The sequence below is a fragment of the Lepisosteus oculatus genome, chromosome 15 (genome assembly GCF_040954835.1).
Source record: "Lepisosteus oculatus isolate fLepOcu1 chromosome 15, fLepOcu1.hap2, whole genome shotgun sequence".
Lineage (NCBI taxonomy): Eukaryota > Metazoa > Chordata > Actinopteri > Semionotiformes > Lepisosteidae > Lepisosteus > Lepisosteus oculatus.
The window spans coordinates 30,663,533-30,690,126 of NC_090710.1; the positions used below are offsets into that span (position 1 = coordinate 30,663,533).

A 26,594-nucleotide genomic window follows, 5' to 3' on the forward strand; every position below is an offset into this window, starting at 1 on the left:
GAGAGGGGGATTATTAGGAGGTCATGACTGGTAAAGGCCAGGGGGAAATTTGGCCAAGATGCCGGGCTGACATCCCTACTCTTTTTCGAGAAATGCCCTGGGATTTTTAATGACCACAGAGAGTCAGGACCTTGATTTTACGTCTCATCCGAAGGATGGCGCCTGTTTACAGTATAGTGTCCCCTACCAATACCCCAGTGTAGTGACGGGGACACTATACTGTAAACAGACGCCGTCCTTCGGATGAGATGTAAAGCTGAGGTCCTGACTCTCTGTGGTTATTAAAAATCCCAGGGCATTTTTGAAAAGAGTAGGGATGTCAGCCCGGCATCTTGGCCAAATTTCCCATTGGCGCTTACCAATCATGGCCTTCTAATAATCCCCATCTCTGAACTGGCTTCATCACTCTGCTCTCCTCCCCACTGAGAGCTGGTGTGTGGGGAGCGGACTGGCGCATCATCCAGGTGGGGCTGCACACTGGTGGTGGTGGAGGGGATCCCCATTACCTGCAGAGTGCTTTGAGTGGAGTGTCCAGAAAAGCGCTATATAAGTGTAAGCAATTATTATTATTTAGCTACATTCTTTAGTCAGAGCGTCGTATATCTAATCTGGCGTACTGCAGGAAATGACAGCTCAAAACGTAGCGTGATATTTGCAGCATAACTCGGTTAATACAATATTTCACTACACGACCCGGATCAGAAGAGGACCTCGAAACCGTAACGGGTCCAGGGTGAATCACAGCCTCGGCAACATCTCTATACAACGCTGTCCCCATTCAGCGACTCGGCGCCCGTCGGAAAAACACGACACATTCCGAAGGCCGCCGAACCAGGAGGCCGTGTTGGGCAAGGCGTGCGCGTCGCATAAACAAGGGAGCCCGAGCGCCGGTCGGCGAGCTGGTGCGCAGCCGCACAGCCAAGTTGACGACGACACTGCGCAGGCGCGGCGTTCCTGTGAGGTTTTTTTTTCCCCCTTCCCCAGCGCAGCGAGAGAAACATGGCGACGTCCCTGATCTGCAGCAGGTTATCGGCGGGGCTGAGAAACTCCGGATCCAGGACGGCTCTCAGCGCCTCAGCCAAGGTACCCACCTCTGGGTTTCAGGGAAAACGAGCTCGGTTCTCCGTGAGACGAATCAATTTGGTCCCATAACCCGGGCTGGTGAACGAGACGTGCTGGAGAATGACAGGGTCACAGTTGACACCTACCCTTCTGTACCACTGATTATTATTAGTTTTGACACGTTCAGAATGGCATTGAAACACTCTTCAGTTTTTTTTCCCCCCCACAAACAATAACTTAAACCGAAGAAACGTTGTTTTGAAAACCGGTCCTGCAGAAGAGCGCAGCGTAAGGGTCTGTGTCCCCTTCTTCGCCGTGACCTCCAGTGTCCCGACGAGATGCACTCCTGCGGGCTCCGGACAGGGCGACGTCGCCCTTCCTGGCTTGTGCGCAGCTTCTCCATTTCGTTCCGGCCGCCCGCTGGTTCGAGATGGGTTCAGCCGAGAGGACCTTCTGCCTGGGACAGTAGCGCTGGTGATGCACGGTAGTGACCCGGCTAGGGCTGGCCCCGCTTCCCAGTCAGATTGCGCGTTGGGGAGCCCCACTGGTTCTGGTCGCTTTCCCACTGGACGGAAATCGTCCTCAGGGGGGGTTTCGTGCACCCTCATTCTGTGCGTTTCATTCATGTCGAGCAGTGGTGAGGTTCCCTGGCCTTGTGTTTGAAAGCTGGCGAGTTCAGTTCCTGGTGGAGCAGTCCCCTCGAACTATTCTCAACTCTGTACCAATGCTGGTGTCCTTTTTTTTTTCATTCCACGGGAACTGACCTGTTTGTTTAACCATGGAACAATATGGTTTTAAATGTTATATATATCAACATGACTTTTCATAGTAGGCTGTTGAAGGACAGCTATATTGGTTAATGTGTCTAGACCCGAATCACAATTCTTGTACGTTTTGTATTTTTTGTACAATGATTTGTGTAGGTGCAGCAGCGAATGACTACGAATGAAGTACAAGTGATGCTGTAGTAGATAAATCCCATTTACCTCTGCAATGTGACACTGTGACTGTGCCTGTTAGTTTGGGTTTCTGGCTTAAACGTCAAGCATTTAGATTTAGTGTGAGAATCTGTTTGAACTTGAAATACATCCTCACTCCTTTTCTAGCCAGGGTGGAGAAGGTGTTAGTGCCCTGGCCTCATAACAGGAGGGGTGCGGGTTCGAGCCCCACAGGGCACGCTGCTGTTGTGCCCTTGAGCGAGATTGAATGGTTAGATTAATTAATCCATTAATTATTAATCCGATCAATTAATTAATTAATTAATCTAATTAATGATAGGTTAACAATGATCTCTCTCTTGCTCTTCCCACTCCCACCGTGTGTTTCTCTTCAACAGGTCACAGGCTTTGGAAAGCATTTAATGTGAAACATGTTCTCGACTAATACAATTGACCACAAATCTAAAAAGAAGATGGCTCGCTTCCAGCAAGAGAGCGGTATTAGGTGTAGTCTTTTGATTCGGCTAGAAAATCCCGGGAGGTAAGGGCAGTGTGAGCCTGGGTGAAACAGAAAGGAACGGAAACTGGATTGTCCTTTATTGTACCAACCCAGAATATAAGCACAGAGTAACAGAGGCCCTGTAAACGCATCAGTGTTGGGGTCTTGAGTTTCCCGGTTTGTATAATGAGGTCATATGTCTGTCAGGTCCGTAGACTCATTTTCTTGCACCTTTTCTCATAGCCATGGCCAGAAGTACACTGTGCAAAACGTCAGCTGTCTGTGCAACAAACAAACCTCTTCCCCTCGCGTGCTCAAGCAGGAAAGGTGCTTGTTCTGAGCTCATGTGGAGCCCCCTGCCTGGGTCGTGCCACCGGCCAGCTGTGACCAGTGAGCAGAGCGCGCTGGTGTCGTCGGTACGGGGCCTCTCGACTGGGAGTGATACTGCGGCTCCTGGCGTTCGCTGGACGCCTGCCGGGCTGCACTTTAATCCACAGGAGGCACATCAGCCCTCTGGCTGGTGCTGCTCTTCTGCGCGCCGCTTGTCAGACGATGCCCGGTCCAGGCAGCCAGACATGTAGGCAAGCTCCTGTGACAGCTCCCCGTCCTCTCCCTGCAACACCGGCCTCAACGCCGCGAGTCGGAGCCTAAAATAAACCAGCAGTTCCAAATCTGTCTCCTGCACAGCAAAAATATTGGTTATTTTTCATAAGGGAAAAAAAAATGAAACTTGGATTTTTAAGCCATGCGATGCTGCGGTTTTCCATGGGTAGCGTATGTTGTTAAGGAAGCCATTTGCTTTGCTTTTTCTGACATTGAGTTCATCCAGGTGCTTTATCCATGTCAGTTGTGGTTGAATGTAGCAGGTTAACTATGGACTTGGGGACTAGTAGCACCTGTATCTCAAAGTCGAATCCCAAGGATTGGGTTATGGGACTATATGTTCAGCACTGGACAGAAAGGTCCTTCGGTCCATTTTGACCACAGCATTTTCATTTTCCTGACAAAATAAGTGGAAATAAGAATGCTCCTGTTAAAAGTGAGTCGGGGGTGAATGAATGCGGGCGATGTGACCTATTGACACAGCAGTTGCTGCGCCCTGCTTGCCAGTATCTTGACCCAATAGCAGCGTTCCAGAGGTTCCCCTTTGCAGAACCACTTGGGGTGACGTGTGCGCTCTGTGTTCTCAGGTCCTGGGTGGAGCTCCTGGACTGTTTGGGAGTCATGGCCTCCAGCAGCAGCAGCAGAGGAACCTCTCACTGCACGAGTACCTGAGCATCGGGCTGCTGAAGGACTCCGGCATCTCTGTGCCCAAGGGAATGGTAGCAAGCACACCAGAGGAAGCCTATTCAGTAGCCAAGCAGATAGGTGAGTGTGACTGTGAGAAGGAGGAGGGGCAGAAGGGTGGGGTCACACCTGCCGAGGAGAAAAACTGTTGGTTTCGTAGAACCGTGCTGCTTTTCGCAGATAGTCAGTGACCCCCCCCTTTCTGTGGGGTCTCTCCTGCCTTTCATGCTCCAAATCGTAAGATCCTCCTTCGCATTTTGTGACCCTCCCTGGGAAGTAGTAATAATAATTCCTTACACTTATATAGCGCTTTTCTGGACACTCCACTCACAGCACTTTACAGGTAACGGGGATCCCCTCCACCCCCACCAGTGTGCAGCCCCACCTGGATGAGGCTCCAGTCCTCTCCCCACACGCCAGCTCTCAGTGGGGAGGAGAGCAGAGTGATGAAGCCAGTTCAGAGAGGGGGATTATTAGGAGGCCATGATTGGTAAGGGACGATGGGAAATTTGGCCAGGACGCCGGGGTTACACCCCTACTCTTTTTGAGAGACGCCCTGGGATTTTTAATGACCACAGAGAGTCAGAACCTCGGTTTGACATCTCACCCGAAGGACAGCAAATTTTTACAGTAAAGTGTCCCCGTCACTATACTGGGGTACTAGAACCCACACAGACTGCAGGGTGAGCTCCCCCTGCTGGCCCCACTAACACCTCTTCCAGCAGCAACCTCAGTTTTTCCCCAGGAGGTCTCCCATCCAGGTACTGGCCAGGCTCACGCCTCCTGAGCTCCAGTGGGCTGCCAGCTGTGAGTTGCAGGGTGATATGGCTGCTGGCTTAAAGTGTGTGTGCCCTGTGATAGACTGGCATCCCACCCAGGGTGTACCCTGCCATGAGAAGTGAATAGACCGTGAAGGAAACCGCTCCGCATGAATGCAGGGAGGGAGATAGCAATATTAAAAATGAGCATTAGGGGCTTTAACCTGGTACAACGTGATTCTTTTTGTAGTCACGGTTTCAGAAGCTGTAACAAGTTGGGGGCTGAATACTTTTTCAGCACGCTGTATTGGTAGTCCCTGCTACAATGTATGTAACAAGAACCACAGTCCTTTTTGTTCTTTTAACAAAAAGCAGAAAAAAAATGAAGTTCAGCTGAAAAGCTCTTCATCTCCGTTTACCATCCTCCTCTGAAAGTCTTTTAGCCACTGCCTGCGGTGGTTCAGGTCTGCGGCTAGATCCCGTGGTCTCTGTGTCTGTCTCAGGGCGGCCTCACACAGCGCCCTTTGCCCTTTCCCCTTTCTGAAAGAGCGCCAGTGTATATTGGGGAGGACAGCAGCTGTGGGAGGCCACGGCAGTGATGATCCCCAGCTGCGTGCTTCTCCAATGCTCACGAGCTGACAGCCTGCCACACGCTGTGTTTGAAGAGGCTCTGATGCCATGCATGTACAGACTGGGCTCTTAGTCGCCTCTTGAACAGGAATACTAGAGAGCTGTACAAAGTTGCGCTGCCAGTTTCAACACATACAGACCTGGCTTTTGTCTGCTGCAGCTGGTGCAGGGTGTGTTTTATAGAAACACAGAGTGATTCCAAACTCCCAGCCTGGGGGATTGCTTTCTCTTTGGTTTTTAATTGAGCTGAGATCTTATTCCACCTTTGCTAATTCATGCCTTTATTTATATTGCTGATGTATTTGGAAATTACTGCGTTTGGTTCTTGGTTTCCGAAATGCCCTACTCTAAGCCCATTGTTTCTGTTAACTTATGTAAAGTGAAATTGGTCAATTGTCGGCCTGTTTTTAAAGGTTTACCCATTTAATTCTGACTAAGCAAATAGGTTATAGTGAACAGAAGTGATATTGTCTCAGCCACTCCTGAAATTATTAACTTTTCTAACTTTTCTGCCACGGGTCCAGTTGGTGGAATATTAGGTTACCTACCTGAACGATGCCAGTTACCAATCGCATTGAGCTTCCGCCGAGGAGAAAGCAATTTCTAATTCTCTGACCAAAAAGAGACCAGAATTCAATTAGCCTGCGATGAGGAAAGACTAGGAGAAGAGCAGCCTGTGAGGGACAGGGCCGGGAATACAGAAGCATCATGTTTCTGCTATACAGACAGCTCTGCTCCAGTCTGTTTTTATACCTCGTTGTCCTCGGGGGTGCCGCTGTTTCTCATTGACAGCCAAAAATATCCCAGAGGCTCTCAGTTACACTTCTTTCTTAGCCCTGTTTGTCACCGTTGAGATATTTTGACTGACCAGCGATTTAAGATTGGCACAGCATAAAATGGCTGTGTCAATGGAAAATATGCAAAGTTTTGCATTTATGTGTGTAGCTTCTGTGGTATTTTCTTGCTGATGAACGTGAGACTGTTCCGCGATCTGAATTGTTTTTATTTAATGATCATGACCTTTTTGGTCTTTCTTGCTGTTGGCTTTCTGCCTCCTGTCCTAATCCCTGTACTCAGTAAGCTTCTTGAGATCGGAGGCCATTTGAATTTTCACATTGTTTTTCTATGCTTGTTTGAATATTGATCTAAGCTGTTTGTGAAACAATGGCAACACCTCTGTGTCGACTTGCCAATTTCATTTCAAATGTGTTTTTGTTTTGTGCAGTTACAGTATGTGACTCAACAGTGATTAGCTCAATATGAGCACACCCAGTCCTCCTTATTTGCAGGGGATACGTGCCTGAGCTGCTCATGGACAAAGAGAAACATGTATACTGGGAGAACTTCTACCATACCTATATATGCCATGGTTATACTAATACACTGTGCAAATCGACATAAATATATCAGAGGAGAAAAGACCATGACAGATGATAAATCTAGTGCTGCACAGTTTTCTATATAAAAAGGAGTATTATAAAACATGACCGGAAAGCACGTACTTAAACGGTTATCGAGTGCGGTAGATGAGATGAGACTGCAGTGCTGTCATGAATGTTCCTGATGTGTCTGTGGTGGCGGGCTGTGAGTCCGATGGTGGGATGAGGGTACCGCACCGTATCACTGCTGCTCATCTTCCTTTGTTTACTTTGTCGGCGTGGGTAAAACACTTGAGACAGAAAAATGAAAAAACAAGAACGACCGGACCGACGGAGAGCAGGGAAGAGGGAGAGATGTGATCGGTCTCTCCGGGCGAGAAGCAGAGGGCAGTTGTGAATTGAGCTTCGGGCACAGTCTGGGTGCAGGGGGAAACTTCAACACTGCCTCTCAGGCCAGGCTCGTCCTGACAGTAAGCATTCCAAACCTTGAGTCAAGTGGAAGGGGAGTATTATATTCCAGGCAGCTGTATGTTGAAAGAAGCCAGGGTCTCGTCTTCACAGCACGGCTTGGTTATCTGTTCCACAGCTCTTTGTTTAAAAAAAGTGCCTCTCCTCTTCCTAGATTTTAAAAACACTTCTATGTGATTTACTTGTGATCTCCTGGTTTGAAGATTTTCAATACTTTGATCAGGTTCCCTTATAGTCTTTTCAGTTCTAGTCGAAATCTAGATCTTTCAGAATGGGATATCCTCTGAAGCATGGGAAGGTATCAGGTTACTCTCCTCTGCGCAGAGTGCAGATCAGGAATATTTTTTTGCAACATGGTGACTGAGCTTGTACACCAGTTTCCTGTTTGTCCTCTTACTAGTGCATAGTACAGTCTGATCATAACATCGCATCCCTGTCACGAATACCCCTTACAAGTGAGGGAGACCCAAAGGCCAAATGGTACACAGCTGGGCAGTTAGCAATTTTGTCCTCAAATGCTTTGGGTGGTTGGATGTCCTTCGGTAAGAATGCCTGTCGTGTTGGAAAACTGAATTAGCAGTTGATTAACACCCTTTTCTCCTGTGAATGTGTTTGGTTATATCCCGAGCTTAACCCCAAGGTCCAGTTTCCAGCAGCCAGCGAGACCACGTGTCTGATCCGGAACGGCCGTGGCGGAGCCTGTTGAGGAGCGCCGCGTGTCCTACCCCGCCTGTGCGGCTCTGAAGCCTCCGTTTCTCCCCCCAGGCTCGAAGGATCTGGTGGTGAAGGCGCAGGTGCTGGCGGGGGGCAGAGGGAAAGGCACGTTCGAGGGCGGCCTGAAGGGCGGAGTGAAGATCGTGTACTCGTGAGTGCCCGTGCAGCCGCCCCGCGGCCTCTCCCCCTCACTAGACTAGGGAGCCCGAGACGATCCAGTCGGCAGCTTTCCCCGTGCACGTGTCTGTCCGTCCATCCTGCGTCCGTTTACCCACACGCTCTCGTGCACGTGTCCGATGGTTACAGCTGTTCTCCGTTCCACCACTTTAATTGCTGGCTGGTTTGCCGGTTGCAACCCACCTCCTGAGCATTAAAAATGAAGCCAGTTCTTATCGAATGTAATTGCGCTCCGTCATGTCTCCAGTGATTTTTCTGTATCTTTGCCCATTCGTTGCAACGTCAGTCTTTATCTTCCAGCACACGCCTTTTCTTAGTCAACAAGGTCAAGTGCAAAGTGCTTGATGTACAACTCCCATGATCGTGCATTTTATAAAAACAATAAAATATTTACAATGCGCGTCACACATACTGTAGTCAAATTCTTTTTTTTTTAAAAAAAACACTACATTTTTCTCCGCTGCAAGCAGAGCTATAACTATATTTAAAGCGTAAACAGTATTGGCCTGGTCGTTCTTGTACTGGTTTTGCTTAACAGTTGTGAAATAGGGTCGCAATGATCCTTTATCTGACACAGGTAAAAGATAAAATGAGTAGCTTTTGAAAGTAACCACCTGCAGCTCCAATATTGTTTGCGTTTTACTGCTTTACTACGATGGACTGGCGTCTCGTACAGGGTGTATCCTGCCTTTGTGCTTTTTGCCGGAAAAGACTCGGACTCCCCTGCTGTATTGGATAAAGTCCTAAGAAAACAAAAAAAAATCTCTGAAAACAGTCACAATTTAAGGCGTTTAAGTGCCAGTGTTTTTCACCATCACTAGCCATAGACATTTTATTTTACACCTGTGCACACTTGACCGAAATCCATTCCATCTTCTTGCTTGCTTAGTGTGCAGCCTTTCAAAAGACAAAGATCGATGCCAGCAAAAATCCAATGTGAGATACCGCACTCGGTCAAGTGAATTTTGCATCTTTGCATTTAATAGTAACAAGGTTACTGGACTTACAAAAAGGGTGCTACTGTATGTTGTTGTTTTACAGGTTCTATTGTTTTAGTTTTAGCATTGCTTTGACTTTGTGTGTAGCACATAGCCATGGGTTCTTAAAGTTATACTCCATTATATACCCCTCTCGTTGAACCGTCATAAGCATCAAAATTGTAATTTTCATTCACATCTTTGACGAAATACCTTGTAGGGAAACAGAAAGGTGTAAAAAAATGGAACCAACAGCATTGAAAGTTTTATATCTGCCACCTGAGATTATTCCTTTGAAGACATATTGTAGAATCTAATAGAAATATCAAAGCTCGGTGCAGATGTGTCCTAAACGGAAGAATTTTGCTTGTTGTATCTGGGACGTCCTGCCCTTCCTGGCTCCCGTGAGGTGTAAATGAGATGGCCTGTGTGGTTTGTAGCCCCGAAGAAGCCAGAGACATCTCCAGGCAGATGATCGGGAAGAAACTGTTCACGAAGCAGACGGGAGAGAAGGGCCGGATCTGCAATCAGGTGTTTATCTGCGAGCGCAGGTACCCGCGCCGGGAGTACTACTTCGCCATCACCATGGAGAGATCGTTCCAGGTGAGTTCCAGAGCACTGGAGCCAGTCGGATCTAATGGCATCATGCACCCGATGTTAAAAAATTAATCATTCGATTGATTATATAATTAATTTGCTGATATGTATAATTGAACATACCTAGGTTATTTCTTCTTTGTGGTTGTTTATTTAACAGTACAATAACTTTTGATCTGTGTTCCTGTGCATTATTACTCCATCTGCATTTCTGAATTTGCCTCTGCTGCTATGTCCTTTCTTTTGCAGTAGATGGCAGAAGAGTAAAGGACAAAGATTCCTGAATGTAGTGCTTCTTGCCTATAAACAAACCCTTTGACTTAACGTCACAATTATGTTCATTTAAAAAAAATCAGACGGCTGATACTTCACACTAAAAGACAAGAAAGTTTTAGGGTTCATATATAGTTAACAGAAGATATTTTAAATGAATGGATGCTACATTACATTTTCTAATGCACGAGTAAGACCTTGTTTAGAATTTGGTATTCAGTTCTGGTCACCATCTTGCAAATACGACATTGCTTTTCTGTAATCGGTCCAGAGATTATCACTCGGGTACATTCCGGGTCTGGTTTTGAACAGTGCAGACTATGAGCGGACCTAATCCATTCAGAATACTCAGAGATTTTGACAAAGAGAACCCGGCACATTTCTTCAGAATGAACTGTGGGAATGAATGGATAACGTTGTTGCCTGAAGGTTTGTGGAAGTAAGAAAAAGGCTACTCACCCATGTTGATGAAGCTGATAACCTGGCTTCTTTCTTTCTGCATATTTACACTAGGTTCTTTTGTCTGTCTTGAAAGGGTCCAGTTTTAATAGGCAGTTCCCAGGGAGGTGTGAATATAGAAGATGTAGCAGCAGAAAACCCAGATGCTATTGTGAAGGAGCCAATTGACATTGTAGAAGGAATCAAGATGGAGCAGGCTGTCAAGGTACAGTGCATCTGCCTAGGTTCATCTGATTGCAAAAGAATTTCAGTGGTTTTCTTTTTTCCCCAATTCATCTAAAAGAATAATTTTTTTATCTATGCTTTCTTTGTTTGCATTTCATTCAGTTCACTTCATTGGTTTTAGATAACACACTGAAACATGACTTGTTCCGTGATTTTCTTAAACCCTTCATTGCCTCTTGTGAAGTGCGGTGGCTCAGGATCTGCACCAGTGGCTGGAGGGTTGCTGGTTTGTATCCCGTGGCCGGCAGAGGAATCCTACTCTGTTGGGCCCCTGAGCAAGGCCCTTAACCGCAGCTGCTCCGGAGGTGCTGTATAAAAGGCTGACCCTGCGCTCTGACCCCAAGCTTCTCTCCCTGTCTGTTTGTCTCATGGAGAGCAAGCTGGGGTATGTGAAAAAGACAAATTCCTAATACAAGCAATTGTATATGGCCAATAAAGTGATCTTATCTCGTGAACATCGTGTTTGAATTGGAAGCGAAAGCTTGTTTCAGTCTTCTGCTCCACTTGGGAGCTCTCCTGTGACTTGTCCTATGAGCATGTGCAATTTTCCATCTTCCTGTGACTCACCCGGGAAACGTTTTCTAACGCATTTTCCGTTTCTGTATGTTGACAGGTTGCAAAGAAAATGGGCTTCCCTCCAACCCTGATAAATGAAGCTGCGGAGAACATGATCAAGCTGTACAATGTGTTCATCCAGTATGACGCCTCCATGGTAGAGATTAACCCAATGGTGGAGGACTCTTCGGGAATTGGTACGGTCGCTTTTTGCACCAGATGAGCGGGAAGTAGCTTTTGCTTTCCTTCTTGTGTATCTAAATAGATCACTACTGTGTGAGGTTTATGACCTTAATGGAAAAGGAACGGAAAATAATGGGAAACTACATCTGGATGTTTGACGCCAAATTTATTCCATACCTTTGATAACGTGTAACTAAAACTGGTTTTAGTTTTTCTTAAAATAATACAAGGGTACAGTGAGTTTTGCATAAATTAAAACATTTGAAAATTGAAGACATGGTGATGACATATTTCTCTAAGTATCCAGAGTTGAAAATTACTCACAGCCTTGTAATCAGTATTCTTTTGGTTCTTCTTGAGCTTTGATAAAAGAGAAGGTGCTTCTTGTAGCTTTTTACTAAGTTTTTGTCTATTGCTCTATGTACGAGTGGTGCTGATGACCTGCTCTCTGTAGTCTATATCACAGACGTTCTACCTGTTTGAGGCTGGGAGACCTGAGGTTGGCCAGTCTAGAACGTTTGGCTGTATATTTAGTGGTGTGCTTCCTGTGGTCGTCCTTGAGAAGTCCATTTGCGACCAAACTTCAGCTTCATAGCAGAGGGAGCCAGGCTTTTGGATACAACATCCTGTTTTACTTTGGAAGCCATCTGTCCCTCAGTTCTGAGCAGTGAACCAGATTGAGAGGATACAAATTAAAGTCACTCCCCTACTGAAGACAAGGGATGCGTTTTATTTTCCAATGGGAGCCTCATCTTTCAATGCTAATCAGGAGTTTCTGCCAAAAGGATGCTCAGAAACTAAGGATGTCTCATCCAGCCATGTCATGTGGTGTCATCTGACCTTGAAGTTTATTTGGCAAACACAAATATTATTTTTCAATTTGTTTACAGTGAACATCAGAATAACAGAATGAAAAGTTTCACATGTTTTTAGAAAAATAATAAATGAATATTGGATATTGATCAAATGTTTTTAGCATCGTTCTGACCAATTGATCATCCAAGACTGATACAGTTGAGTGAACTTTGCTGTTCAGTCAGCATTGAATTAATTAATTAGTGAGTGAGTTGACTGGGGACAAGAGATTAGGTCATTTAACCTTTTGAATGTTAAGCCTGGAATACATTAAAAAAAGAAAAGCCAGTGTCTGCTGCATATCAAGAGAAGTTATCAAGTTATGGTATCATACCAACAGCTGGTATGTTGGAGGCTGGAATGTGTTTGTGTATGTTTGCACAGCATCAGTGTTTTTCATAGCCAGTAATTTCCAACCTGGCAGGACATTCAAATCAAAGGTCATTAATTAGCCATGATTTGGGAGAGCATGAGCTATAACCCAGTTGTCCTTCCTGTGGGCTCATCCTGATCTGACAGCGTTCCGGCACGACAGTGACATCACTCACAAAATTCTAAATTGTGCTATAAAGAGATCTAGGAAGGAACATTTAAATACCTTAAACCAGGGGTGCCCAACCTTTTTTAATGTAAGATCTGCTTTTTCATTTGCCAGTCCACCGTGAGTTACCAGCTTGAATTTGAAGCTCTGATATAAGAAAAACAGACTGGGGGCACATCAGTACAATAACAATACCCATCACTAAAATGACAGCAAATAAGAGCAAGTGACTCATGCTACAGTGAACATGTAATGTTCCCCATTTTAGAAAAAAGAATAACCTTAATATGAGCATTGGTACTGAAAGCTTCCTTGAGAACACCTGTAATTTTTTTGAGAACGTGTTGACACTGCTGATCAAGTCGATGACATTTTTATTTTGTCCCTGCAGCTCGACATTCAGCTCATTTAGTTGTTCAGCCAGGTCTGTGAGCAATGCTAAATCCAGAAGCCACTGGTCATCCTCTCGTTGGGCATATTCACCATGTTTAGACGACTTGAGAAACTCTTTGATTTCAGGCAACAGCTGTATGCACCTTGCCAGAAATGTTTGTTTTTGAAATCTCCAAACAGCAAGTCAGCAGCCTCAGCAAACACTTTTTTTATTACTTCTCGATCCCTAAATGACTTTTTGTGTGGAGCCAGGCGTGGCTCACACAAAATGACGATTGATGATTGCCGCTTTCCCTCTTGTGTTAGGCCTCATGAAAACCGACTGCTGCTAGTTGAGGGAAAGTCCACATCATACGTTTTGTGTGCAGTTTTGAAATGTTATTCTACATTTCCCTTTTCCGCGTAGGCGCTAGCATTGCAGATTTGAATGGAAAAGTACAAAAAAATAATCATGCTCCCATTCCTTGTGGGAACGGTAAGTTTCAGTCTCTTTGCTTCATCATTTTCATTCAAATACTACAACTATCAAATAAGGAACAAGTAATAGGTTTATTCCATGCTGAAAAAAAGAAGAAAGAAAACACAGCGTTTCAGCCGTGCAGCCTTCTTCAGGTGAAGAAGAACCTGAAGAAGGCTCCACGGCCGAAACGTTGTGTTTTCTTTTTTTTTTTCAGCAGGAGATAAACCTATTACTTGTTTCTTTGCAGCCTACGCATGCTGACTCAGCTACCCACCTGAACTACTATCGAATAGGCAATCAAACTTATCAAACTGTTGTCGAATTTGTCACGGCAGGTTTGTTTGCACTGTGGCGAATGTGGAGTTCTTAGGTAGCACCTCTTAGGTAACAACACTTTATTTACAGGGCTCCTGTCACCTTTTTTTCCAGTGTCAGCCAGCACTCAGCGAAGAGACCTTTACAACCCATTCGACAAGGATTAAACACACACAAGGGCAGTAAAATGTATGACATTACATGGACAGAATTCATGAATTAATTTTTAGGCTGTCGGAAAAAAATAAATAATCAAATAGCCCATTTATTTTTGTGATGATCAACTGGTTGGGCACCCTGCCTTAATCTGTCGCATTATTACTGTAAGCCTATCTGAATGGGGATAAATCTCATTCCTAACTCCACAGCCTGATTGCGAAGACATTTCTCTAGTATATCTGGAAGCAGTTTTGTGATTTTTCTAATAAAACCTTTTAAAAGAGCAGTTAAGAGCTGTGTGCTCCTCAGAGTTTGGTGATGGTTGCTTATTTTGAAATTGCTGGGATAAGACTAATGGGGGTTTCAGGTATCACGTGAAGTAGTAGTTATTTCTGCCCTAAAAAGTTTTATCCAAGCTCAGAAGAGGAAGCCTATACCAAGGACTTTAATTGCCACTTTCTGTAAAGCCCAGTGTCAGAGAAACAGTAAAGTGGGACCATCAGAGGCTATCATACTGACAGCTTTGTACAGTGAACTAGAAGGCAAATGAAGTTTACATGCCAAATGGGAATAGGCAGGACGGTCACAAACACCTTATGGCCCTGGAGGCTCCAAGCCAGCTGCACAGAAACACTGGAGACTAACGTGAATATGTCTTGCTAGTTTTATCCAGCAAAATCCCTAGGCCCTCTATCAGTAGCTGAACACAGAAGTGCGGTCCCTACACTGTGAGGGTGGCCAGGAAATTAACTGAGTGACAAAAAGTAATGAGTTCAGGTGGGGAGCTGCGTCAGCATGCGTAGGCTGCAAAGGAACAAGTAATAGGTTTATTCCATGCTGAAAAAAAGAAGAAAGAGAACACAACATTTCGGCCGTGGAGCCTTCTTCAGGTCTTCTTCACACTTGAAGAAGGCTCCACGGCCGAAACGTTGTGTTCTCTTTCTTCTTTTTTTCAGCATGGAATAAACCTATTACTTGTTCCAAAAAGTAATGAGTGCAGCATCGATTCTTAATTTAAAAAAAAAAGACACAGATGAGGAGGAAAGGTATCAAATCAATACAATTTGACAGTTGCTAAACAACATGAGTAAGAGGTATCAGAGCCAGGTGCAATGTTCAGGTGTTGAACATGTGCATAGTTCCTGAAGGAGATGCTCCACGGGATAGTACATCTGATCCGAAAATCCAGTAGCACTGTTGACGCACCACATGCTGATGTTGCAAAGGATCTATAAGAAACCAAAACCTTTTGGTGTGATTTTTTTTTAAAAAAAGGTTTACTGCATAATTGTTTACCTGCTGTTTTCTGTTACTTTTATTCTGTAGCTAATAGCAGCATTAGCTACAGTGGTATTCAGTCACCTGTGTATTAAAGGGTAATGTGTGAATCACTAATTTGCTATTTTTAGCACGGCTGATTATTCCTGGATTTGTAAGCCCACCTGAGAAATTACATGTAAAAGTCAGCACATGTCTTTTGGGATGAATAGCATTTTAGCCTGACTCTTCTACCCTCAACTCATCTGACAGGTTTATCTTCACTGTGCTGTCTACTGGGCATCAGAAATTGATTGTATTTTTAGCATTTGGTCCAGGAAATGAGAACAAGGGAAAGTGGGCTTAGTTCATTCTGTGCTCCTAAAACACCTTGTGATCAGACGGGAACTACCCACTTTTGTGCTTTCCCAGACGGGGGTATTCTGTTACCAGAATGAGGGTGTGTGTGTGCAGTCGGTTTGCGTTAAATTGTCTTCCGTTTCCTGCATGCATTGTTAATTAGCAGGATAGTCAGTACACAGAATCTAATTCTGTCATCCATTTCATGCCTGTGTGGGAACAGAACAAATGTCAGGATGAGCTGTTGACGCAGGGTTGCCGTGGTGATTCAGAGGTTATTAACCTTTATGGCTTTCGACAGCCTTTCATGGCTCACTTTGGAAACAAGGCTAACGGCAAGAAAAGTACAAAGAGGCATTCGGCAGAGGGCTTCCACGTTTTTTTTGTGTTCATTTCACACTCATCACTGTGGCCAGCAGCAGTCTCTGTCCTGTCCTCCCAAAGTGCAAATTGCATTTTTGGGCAGGTGTGCGAACAGAGTCCTGTTCCTGTCGACAGTCTTTCAGATGTCTGAGGATAGCCTTTCTGAGAGGAGTGATTGTGGGTAGAAATTGACGAGGTCCAACTTTTTAAAACAGTTTAAAAAGATACGCCTTTGGACGTTCTCACACAAATAGGGCATGTACAGTAAGTGTGTGTGTTGACAACCCACCACCTCCAGTATCAATGTTTTGACATAACATAAAGGGACTTGACGTGTAAATATCATTTGAAAAAAACCCTTTGGGTAAATTCCAGTTGATGTAGAATGTGTCTAAGAACAAAGTAGCTGTACCTCTCATGCAGCGATTTCCAGGTAAGTCTTGGAATCCAGTGTGCGTCATTCCACGGGCCGTTTCTGTTTAAAAATGTGGCCTTGCGTCCGTCAGTTCCAGAGCCCGAGAGCATACTTATCTCCTGGCGCTTGTGATTCGCAGTGATGTGCATGGATGCCAAGATAAACTTCGACTCCAACGCTGCTTACCGTCAGAAGAAAGTGTTTGAGCTGCAGGACTGGAGCCAGGAGGACGAACGAGACCGGCAGGCAGCCGGGGCGGACCTCAACTACATCGGCCTGGACGGCACCATCGGCTGCCTCGGTAAATCCGCTGTCAGGCAGGGCGTCGGCGGCGCGGCTTCGCCTGGATACACCTTTACTGAGATTCTGCCGCCTCTTACGTGACACACTTTTAAAATTGTTTCTGGGGACGCTGGGTAATAACGGAAGGGCCGATGGGAAGGACGGAGGCTCTCTCGGTCCAGCGATGCTTTTCCATATCCGTTCTGTGGGGAAAAAAGCGATCTCTGTTCCCTATCGTTGTGAGTTAGCGCTGCAGCTATGAACTCTTGAGAGCCATGATTTGTGTGTCAGTTTACTTCTGAACTTGCAGCTCAGGTTTAGTTGTATGTTAAGGGGACAGTTTTTGAAGGGAGTGTATCGTTCTTTATCTGACTTATTGCAGCTCATTTTGAGTTGGCTAATCCTGGCCATCCGTGTGACGTTTCAGAGTCAACCCGTCACTCCGTCATACAGCTACACACTCGTGATGGAGAGCAGGCTTCAGTTTTGCGTCGCGTGGTTTGGTTTTATATACGTGTGTGTGTGTGTGAGTGTGTGCTTTTTTGTTTTTGCGGTCTCTCCAGTTAATGGAGCAGGTTTAGCCATGGCCACGATGGACATCATCAAGCTCCATGGAGGCACCCCGGCCAACTTTCTCGATGTGGGCGGAGGCGCCACAGCCCAGCAAGTGACAGAGGCTTTCAAGCTCATCACCTCAGACAAAAAGGTGAGAAAAATAGAAATATATATATACGCATTGAATTGCTCAGTGTGTAGAAGCATTCCCCCTCCCCCTTTTGTGTTCCTGTTGATCTGTTAGAAATGCCTCTTTTGTTATTTGTAGGCTTTGGACTCTTCGCTTTAGTCCAAAGTCTTGAGGGGAGGGGGCACTGGGTGTAGGAGGGAGGGGGCGTGGCTCCAGCAGACATGACCAGCCGTGTGAATGAACTGCTGTGTTGTTGGGGGAGCAGGTGCAGGCCATACTGGTCAACATCTTTGGGGGCATCATGAGGTGCGACGTGATTGCACAAGGGATCATCATGGCCGTGACGGACCTCGAGCTGAGAATCCCCATCGTGGTGCGGTTGCAAGGTAATTCACGTTCGCTCGGCTCGAGCTTCTCGGCCCCCGCGAGGGATGATGCGCTGTGCGGCCGAGTCGAACGGGAAGGTGTAGTGCAAACCAACAACGCCAACGGGGTGTTCAGGGCAGCGGTACTTCAGGAGATAAAAGAATGGTTTGACGTTATCTAAGATTGAGATTGCAAAGGGGCTGGCTGATTTTCCCCAAGTCGGTTTGCTTTACACCCCATGGCACAGAGGTGTATCCTGGGCTGCAGGAGTGTATAAACCACAGAGAAGGGGGAGTGCCACGCACACTCTGTTTAAATAATTTCATTATTACTAGGTAATGACCGCAAATCATTTTCAAAGTTTATGAAGTAGTTACTTTTTTCAGAGTTCAAGGTGCTGGTCATAGTTGTAACATAAACGGATCTCTTTACAGAAAAAAGCAAATGGCACCAGAGCTGTAGTTATTGATCTCTAATAGCTATCCTTGTCTTGTTTCTAATTTGTAGCTCGGGTCTGCACTTACTCTCGGCTGCTAAAACCAATGCGAAAACAAACGGGCCAGTCTTGTTGGTATTTTAGATATACTTTTTGCCCACAACAGTGGAGAAAATGTTATGGTACATGAACAAAATGCATTTCTGCTAATGTTTGGCTTTGATGTATAAATATATAACAGAGTGGTTTAGGAACTCTGTGCTTGTTTATAAAGTAGTGTTAGTTTGTCTTCCTGCATACAGCAGAAGATGAAGGTTATTGTTACAAATGTGGGCAACACAGTCAGGAATTGGTGCTGGAGTTGGAGATTGTGTAGCACAAGTGCATTAGTATTTAGTAAGAACTGATTGTATTTTTAGTACAAAAGTGGTATAATGTAAGTAATGTATGTATTTGGGTGAGATATGCCTGACTAAAAAAAAAAAACTGTTGTTTTATTCACTACACACCCACAAGACACTACACTACACACCCAAAGTTTGCTTATTCTCCACTTTGCTCTTCTTCCCCCACTGGTTCCCCCTGTGGGGATAAACTCCCTGTTCTCTTTCCCTGTGCATCCCCTCCCCTTAGTACCTCTCTGCTCTTGTGCTTTTCCCTCTGTATTTAAACAGGAATGTATTACACCTTCAATTAAAAAATCAACCCTTGATCCCTCACCCATTCAGAATTATTACCCTGTTTCCATTCATCCTGTTCTCTTTAAAACTCTTGAGCAGACAGTACACCTCCTCCTGCCCCTTTCTCTGGCAGCGCTTGCTGCTTGATACCCGAAGAAGCTGCTGCCGCTGTTACTGTCATTCAGGTTGCACAGCCTTCCTCTTCTCTGACTTAAACCTTCTTGATCTCTTCGCTGCCTTTTGACACTATGAATAACGCTGTTCTTCTGCTGTCAGCTGGTTCTCCTGCCATGTTGAGTGCACGTACCAGGTCTTCTCATGAGGCCCATTCATTGCTCCTTGCTCTTTCTCTGCTGGTGTTCCTCAAGGTTCTGTCCTTGGTCCCCTCCCCATATCCCTCTTCAGCAGTTCCCTTTCATCTCCTCCAACAAGGTTTTGTTGATTTTTAATGCAGATGATGCTCAAATCTTCCCCTTGTCCTCATACTAATACTCATGTCTCCTCCCATATCTCCATGTGTCTCACAGCTGTTTTCCTTCTGAATGCACACCCATGATATTAAACCCAGATTGAAGGTAGACCTATTTTTTTCTCTTCCTCTACCCTCTCTTTGGACCTTTCTTTTTTCCTCAAGTCTTAAACACTGTCTAATCTCCCGTGCCATGACTCTGTCACTCCCAACCCCTCCCTCTTCTGCTCCTAACATACTTCTTCTGTGGCATGCACCTGATGGTTCTTCATGAACAGGATTTGCAGAATCTTTCACAACCTCAGCAACTACAATTTTACACAATTTCAGTCCCTGGTACTCTTCTGCCTCTCCTGCTTTTACTCACCTTGTGTTGTTTTTTTTCCTCCTTGCCTTTTGAAAGCTACTCCATTACTGTCCTAACTCCACCAGCTCCCTTTTGCTGCACACTTCTGATTTTAAACCCTCATTTTCTTCTGCCACCACACTGATTGTGAGCCTTTCACTTTGGCTATGTTGCGTTATGGAGATGTTTTGGAATATACAATTATACAATGACCTTAGGTTATGGGCTGCAATCTAGGATGGTTTATATTTGATTTTGCCCCTTCCTCCCATTTTTTCTATTAGTACTGATGCTCTTTGTTTTTTAGCTTTCTTGCCTTCTGTGCGACCTTTGACATTGATCTGATTGCTTTTGACAGAGTCTGTATTCTATTCTCCGTGCATTTTTCATTATCTCATAAACTGCTTAGGGCTCTTCATAATGATCTTTATACTGTATAATGGGCTCCTTAAATGCTGATTACGTATTCAGTATCTGCATCTGCTTTTTCTTCTTACTGTTATTAAGACTTGAATTACAGAGGAAAGATTGGCCGTCGACAGTGGGATTTTATTGTATTAATGGCAGGTGTTGTGATGTGAAGGCGTCAGTCTGGGAAGGGGGTAGGCTCATCTCTCGCTTCAAATAAGCAACTTCCTGCTGTGCTTGAGCTTCCTGCTCGTGAAATCTCCCTGAGACAACACCGCATCATTTTTGCAGCTCTCAAGTAATTACTCTGAAGCGTTGCTTGCCAAGAGAAAACTGGACCACCAAATGAATTGTGCACAGCGGGTGGGGAGCTCCAGGTAGACGAGCAGCTCTTGCACGCCTCTGTAACTGAGCGAACCTCCGACAGGCAGGCAGCATCTGAATGCGATTCGGTGAAGACTTACTGGAATCCCCGATGACAAACAATACTTAAGATTGACAACATTCATGATATTTGTTTAAATAAGCGAGAGAATCTTAAGAGCAAAAAAGGCCAAAATGTAGGTCTGTATAGGAAGTCGCCTAGTTTTTACGGGCTACATGAATACCTGAGGAGGCCATGGCAGATTCTAGCTGTGCCCAGGAAAGCAACGTGCCCACTGCGAGACATCCTGCAGAGACCCTTCAGCACGCAGTGGAGCTTGTCATCAGAGCTGAAGGCTAGAAATATTTTTCAACAGCAGTGCCCTTTTCATTCTAATATATTTTGTTTTCGGGAGCCCGTCGAGCGACGTGGTGGAAGGCTTCACACGTGGGATTAAGAGCCCGCGCGGAAATGACTCTGAAAATGAAAACTGCAGAAAACACTGGAATTGACTGCTGGGCTAATCGCGGCGCTTTGTCTGCCTTAGAGTTAACCTAGCCTGCGTTTCCAGCCAAGGGACGCCGGTCTGTAAAGACCACCTTTAGTTAAAGTGTTCCGAGACGCTTTTTGAAAGAAAAAAGAAAGATGTGTTGTGTTGAGGCTGTGATTGAAGTTGTAGATGGAAGGCCTTTTTACTGTGCGGTAGGAGTATCCTGGTGAAATCAAATTGAAGGCACTCAGTGGGACTGCTTCCTAGATCATGTCTTATTTATTTCACAGCTGTTTAGTTCTAGAGTACAAAATAAAAAAAAAACATAAAAAATGGTTTATTGATAACAGTGCTTCTTTAGGATAAAGGTGAAGGTTCTGTCATTGTAACTGCCTACCTAGGCTGACCTCGGCTTGTAACAATACTTTGTATGAGTGTTTTGGATTGATCTGTCTAACCCGTGCATGACCAAGATATGATTTTCTTTCTCCTGTTGGGTGTCTGTAAGGTTGGCTATTTTAGAAATGTCAAACAGGAGCAGTGTCAGTGGACATGGTTGATTACAATCCTTTGGAATAAGCTGGTAGCTCAGGTTATTTGCATAGTAACAAGATGTCAGTTTGCTAACAAACCGCTTGTACTTTATTCTGTGTTTTAGGGGAGCAGTTAGTGAAATAACAGGTTGTGTGACAAGTATGAAATGTTTCTGTGTGACATAATTGATTGGGGAAATAACGGGGCATGTGACAAGTAGAAGATTTGTTCTTTGCATTTCAGGTAGGAGATGTTTAACTTGATCACTTGCTTTTTACAGGGACACGTGTTGATGATGCTAAAGCCCTGATTGCTGCCAGCAGTCTGAAGATTCTGGCTTGCGACGACTTAGATGAAGCTGCTAAAATGGTATGCCACCCAGATGCTTCGATAAAAACGTTTAAAAAACTCGCTTATATTATTCTGATCACTGAACACAAGGTCTGTTTTACTGTGGGAAGGTGATATAAATTTGTTTCTCGGTGGGTTCCCACCCTGTAACGTTTTACAGCTGCCTTCAGTCTGTCCTTGGGCATTAGTCCTACAGGTTTCTAATGAGGGTACTTGCAGAATACCTTCTCATAATTTTTTTTTAATCAGAATTTATAAGAAGCAATTATAATGGGTGCGGGCAGGCAAATCGAAAATGTTTTTTTTTAACCAGAGCTAGCAGCTATGTTCCCCGTGGCCGTGCATGGGAGAAGAGAGACTTAAGCGGACTGCTCCAGCCCACCCAGCTGCACAATATGTTTCCCAACACGTCCGAGGCAGTGCCGCCCTGTAGTGGAGCTTCAGCGCTGACCGGCTGCAGGGCCCGCGGTGTTGCCGAGAGCCCAGAGAGCACTGACCGGGTCATCTCGCCCGGCCGCCTGTGGCGCTCAGCTGGTTGTGTGCTGCTGGAGCGAGATGACCCGGGCTCGAACCTGCAGCGCTCTGGAGCGAGCGCGTTCTACCACCGAGCCACTGGGGTGCCCGCTGAGTGGCCGGGGGCTGCCTCTTAGCAGATCGCAAGCTCAGTTGGCGTGACCTTCAGTCAGTTGGGTTAACATCGTTTTTCCAAATGGCACTTGGATGACTTTTTCATCTCTGTTTTTCAACCGCGGAGTTTCAGTGAGGATAAAAGCTGAAGTTCAAGCTGGCGTTCCTACAGTTTAGGTAAAGATTAACCCATTCTCCTCCTCTTTTTTTTCTGTTTTTAGGTTGTAAAGCTTTCTGAAATTGTATCACTGGCAAAAGAAGCCCAGGTGGATGTCAAGTTCCAGCTTCCCATCTAAAAGACCCACTAGAAGTTGCAGTGACTCCTCCCAAATACTGTTGATTTGTGTTTCTTTTTTTTTTGCTTTTGTATTGTTGTTTGTTAGCATGATCTCATGTTCTGTTACATAGGACATAAGCAACAGCATTCACTTCCATAAACATACAATAATATATTTCCCAAACACATGGGTTTATCTACACACAATTATTTATGTCATTGTGTCTGAGACCTCTTGGGTCTGCTCTGTTCTGTTAAGGCAAGCTCATTCAGTTGCCCTGTCTTCCTCTCCTGCAGATATGCTTGTCTAAACTGGGTCAGTGTTACTCCTTTTTCTTTCGTCTCTGAAAGAAGGCAAATGTGAATACTCCTCTCAATTGTACGGCCTGATCAGTTTTAACGGGAAGAGTGGTTGGGGTGGAGGGTTTGTTCAGATTGGGTTTTTTGGGGGGGTCAGCAGAACCCCGCATGTTTTCTGTCTCTATAAGTTAGAAACCATTATCACGAGGGAGAAATGTCAGATCGAGCCAGTTAAGCTTGACTGGACCTATTTACCCCTTCTCCACAGCCTGAATGTAACGATTTAAGGAGACGGATAACCTGTGGTGTTCCAGACCCCGAGACCTGGAAGTGGGTACTCTGATTTTGGATTGTGCTAGTGTTGGGTTTTCCTACTTGACAATTAGGTGTCCAGGTGCTAAATGTTTGATCCCTCCATTGCAACCTGACCCCATGAGACCCCAGAGTTGCTGTGCCCTAGAGGAAGCCTCTATCTTCCAGGAAGTTACATGGGGGTCATGGTTTGTTCATTTCTGGTACTTGTCAGGGGAAAAATAGCACTTAATATAATAACATAAGATTTTTTTTCCCTTGGAAGCGTAAGTTACAAAAAGTAACAGTTTCCACCTCAAGAAGTAACATCAATGGTGAGTCCTGTGGAATACTTGATGGACTGTATCTGTTATTCATGTGATCAGGTGAGGTGTGCCTTGTTTTAAAGACTTTCATCATTACAATGCCTGGATTATTGAAATGTAGAAAAACCCCTTGTCCAGCAATCCACTACGTGCTTATCTGTTGTAAAGAGGAAGCTCCCTGCCTTTTTATTTAGGATCTTTGCTGTTTTCCTGTAAATATGGCATTATTGTTCAAGAGATGTGTAAATATGTTTTAAAAAACAAACTCTCTGCAAAGTTTATTCCTTGTAGAAAACCTCAGTGTCTGTCCTACAGATGTGACTCCACACACATCCTTGATGATTTCAATGTAAGTTTAAACTCATGAATAAATCCGTGGAATATTTTGAAAATCCAAGAATGGGAAAGCATCGTTGATATATGATTGTATTTACTATTTCAGACCTCAAGTATTTAATGCTACCAGTCCCAGGTCTTATGGTTTTATTTTATTTTAAACACCAAACACCATAAAAATAACAATACACAGGTTGTATCATTAAATGTAACAATATAACCAAGTTTGTTTCACTTGAAACCAAGAAGTTTATATTTGTTCAGATGTCATATTACACTTCAAATTAATAACCAGTGTTCATAAGAACCTTGACATTCATTGCAACACAACCTGCAGGACCTGTTGCCTGTTGTTTTTCTCAGATCACTACTACATTTGTTATTCTCTGTTTCATTCATGCTTGTTTCATAGAATAAACATTTAACTTTCCGGTACATGCATTGATATTCCTAGGCCATAGCAAGAAATCCAGATATTTGAACTTCCTGTATTTTTCTGTAGGCTGTCAACATAAAAAAAAATCAGAGATTGATGGAATGTGATCTGATTTATTGACGTTGTTAACTTTTGTCACGTTTGCCATAGGTTGCAGGTAGTCATGTGTCATTTAGGATAGTTTTAAGAAAGTGATTTTATTTTCCGAATCTATAGAAAGGTGGAAAATTTTCGGGTTTTATTTTTACTACTGGAATTTGGAGATGACAAATTTATCAAATTACCATAGTGGCAGGAATTCCTGCAATATACTTAACATTTTAATCAAAACAGTTTCCATCGGTGCTGAAATAAACTCTTTGCATGATGTAGGAATGTAAAATCGGCTTGTGATTTAAGTATAAAACTGCCTTGTACGTTGCCCATAGATTGGAGTAGTGTGATCACTTTAAGCTTGGTAATGTACATTAGGTTGCATGGCTGGAAGGTATTGCAAATCCTACTGCACCAACTACATCTCTCCAGCTGAACCTGTGGTATTTTTTTACATTGTTATTCCGAATAATTGTGTTAGAAAAGATTAGCCTGGCCCTGAATAAGCAACAGTTTTGTTACATTTTACTGAAAGCTCCCTGTAGTCATCTTCCTTGAAAAATTATAGAAAGGAATTGGTCTTCTGTCCGTTGGACCAGCTGTGTTAAAAGAAGAATAAAAAATGCATATTGTTTGCACAGCTATGCTTTTCTTTTCTCGCTAAACTAAAACCCACAGAACACCTTGCGGAAATACACAAAGCTTTTTATTCTCTTGTAAATAGGAAAACTAATCTTTTATGAAATATTTAAGGCTCTCCAGGAACAATTTTAAAAAAGGGCAAAAGAGAACAAAGACGTTGCATTGATTTTAGCTTGAAGAATAATCTCATGGTGAGAAACAATGTATTTCAGCCTTTGACTATTCTGCAAAGAACAATAGCAAATCTTTTAGGATAATTTGTCAGCATAGCTCCAAGCTAAACTGAGTCAGATTGGGCATCTAAAGACTTCACCTGATGTTAAAAACAGGTAAATGCCAAAATCGTAGTGACTGTGACTTTTATTTGCCTTGATGTAGTTGTGGCCAACCCTCTTCCTGCCAGACAGCAATTGTAATTGTCCGGACTTATTTCACTGGCTGTTTACATTTGACTTATAAACCACTGCACTTAAGATCCTATTGACATTTAGATGTTATATTATAAAAGAATGAGTCTCACCCTTATTGTACTATATATCACTGTAACGACTAACAGGAAAAGTGTTATACCACTGCAAACAGACTAAACTGTGTGTGTATATATATCAATTATTAAAATCCAAATGCAGTAGATGTTTTGTTTCAAATGCATTGTATGATATAATAAAAAGTTAAAATCCTCTTCTAGTTTAGAATGGTTGTATTTGACAAGAAGGCTATTTTTCACAATGCTGAAGAAAACCTTTCTAAGCTTGTTAGAAGGACGCTCCAGAGTAACGGACTTTGAAGGGCGCTGCTGGTTGCTTTGGTAAGTCTTCTGTAGGGCGTCAGTCGTGCTGCTTCATAACAGGTGTGAAGGGTACAAAAACAGCCATTTGTAAACCCTGGGCTCTGGGCTGCTGATTCTGTGGCAGGTGAAGGAGTGGGGAGTGCAGTAGACCAGAGGTTCCAAGCCTTCACAGCTCACAGCCCACAGGTTGAAAACCACTGCAGTAGGCGGTCTGCTTAGACTTTTGATTTTAGATGGTGGTTTGCAATATTCCAGATGCCAATTAAGTCACGGTGGGATTGGGATAGTCTTTCGGTTGCAGGTGTTTTTAGGTCAGCTCTTATCGACCTTGTTATTTTCTGAATGCAAGGCAGCCTGGCACTCCATTATTAACTCATCTTTGTGGGGGGAAAAAGGTGAAATTAAACTGTCTTGGCAGCATTTTGGTTTTGAAAACGGGGCTTTGAACCGTCTCCAAGAAGAAAAGAACGATTACGAACAAGGTAACTGAGCGGTGCAGTTAGCAGGTAGTTCAGAGGCGTCATTCCTTGAAAGAAGCCACCGGATGGTCTTCAACAAGGCTGGGTGTGCTGTTCTTGGTTTCATTCCCCATGGATTTGTTTCGTTGTTAACTGTCAAAGTGCACCCCGCATGTCGAACTTCACCTCCACTGAACATGATGAAATTAACCTTTACCAAGTCACGTTAAGTATGGCCAGCTAGCTCTGTAATCCTTTGACACAGGCGTCAGACCTTTTCAGGGGAAAAATAATCTCAGCTCCTGAGA

At 44.3% G+C, this 26,594-nt stretch overlaps 1 protein-coding gene across 1 annotated transcript; it reads left to right on the plus strand.

The window, feature by feature from the left end:
* The first annotated feature begins 963 nt into the window (after window positions 1-963).
* Window positions 964-25,720, plus strand: sucla2 (succinate-CoA ligase ADP-forming subunit beta). Its single transcript, XM_069178777.1, has 11 exons — window positions 964-1,083; window positions 3,690-3,867; window positions 7,787-7,886; window positions 9,330-9,492; window positions 10,295-10,423; window positions 11,057-11,195; window positions 16,439-16,600; window positions 17,145-17,287; window positions 17,532-17,652; window positions 21,640-21,728; window positions 22,559-25,720. Exons 1-11 carry the CDS (start codon window positions 1,000-1,002, stop codon window positions 22,631-22,633), a joined length of 1,383 nt encoding a protein of 460 aa, XP_069034878.1. The 5' UTR covers window positions 964-999; the 3' UTR covers window positions 22,634-25,720.
* Window positions 25,721-26,594: the final 874 nt, after the last annotated feature.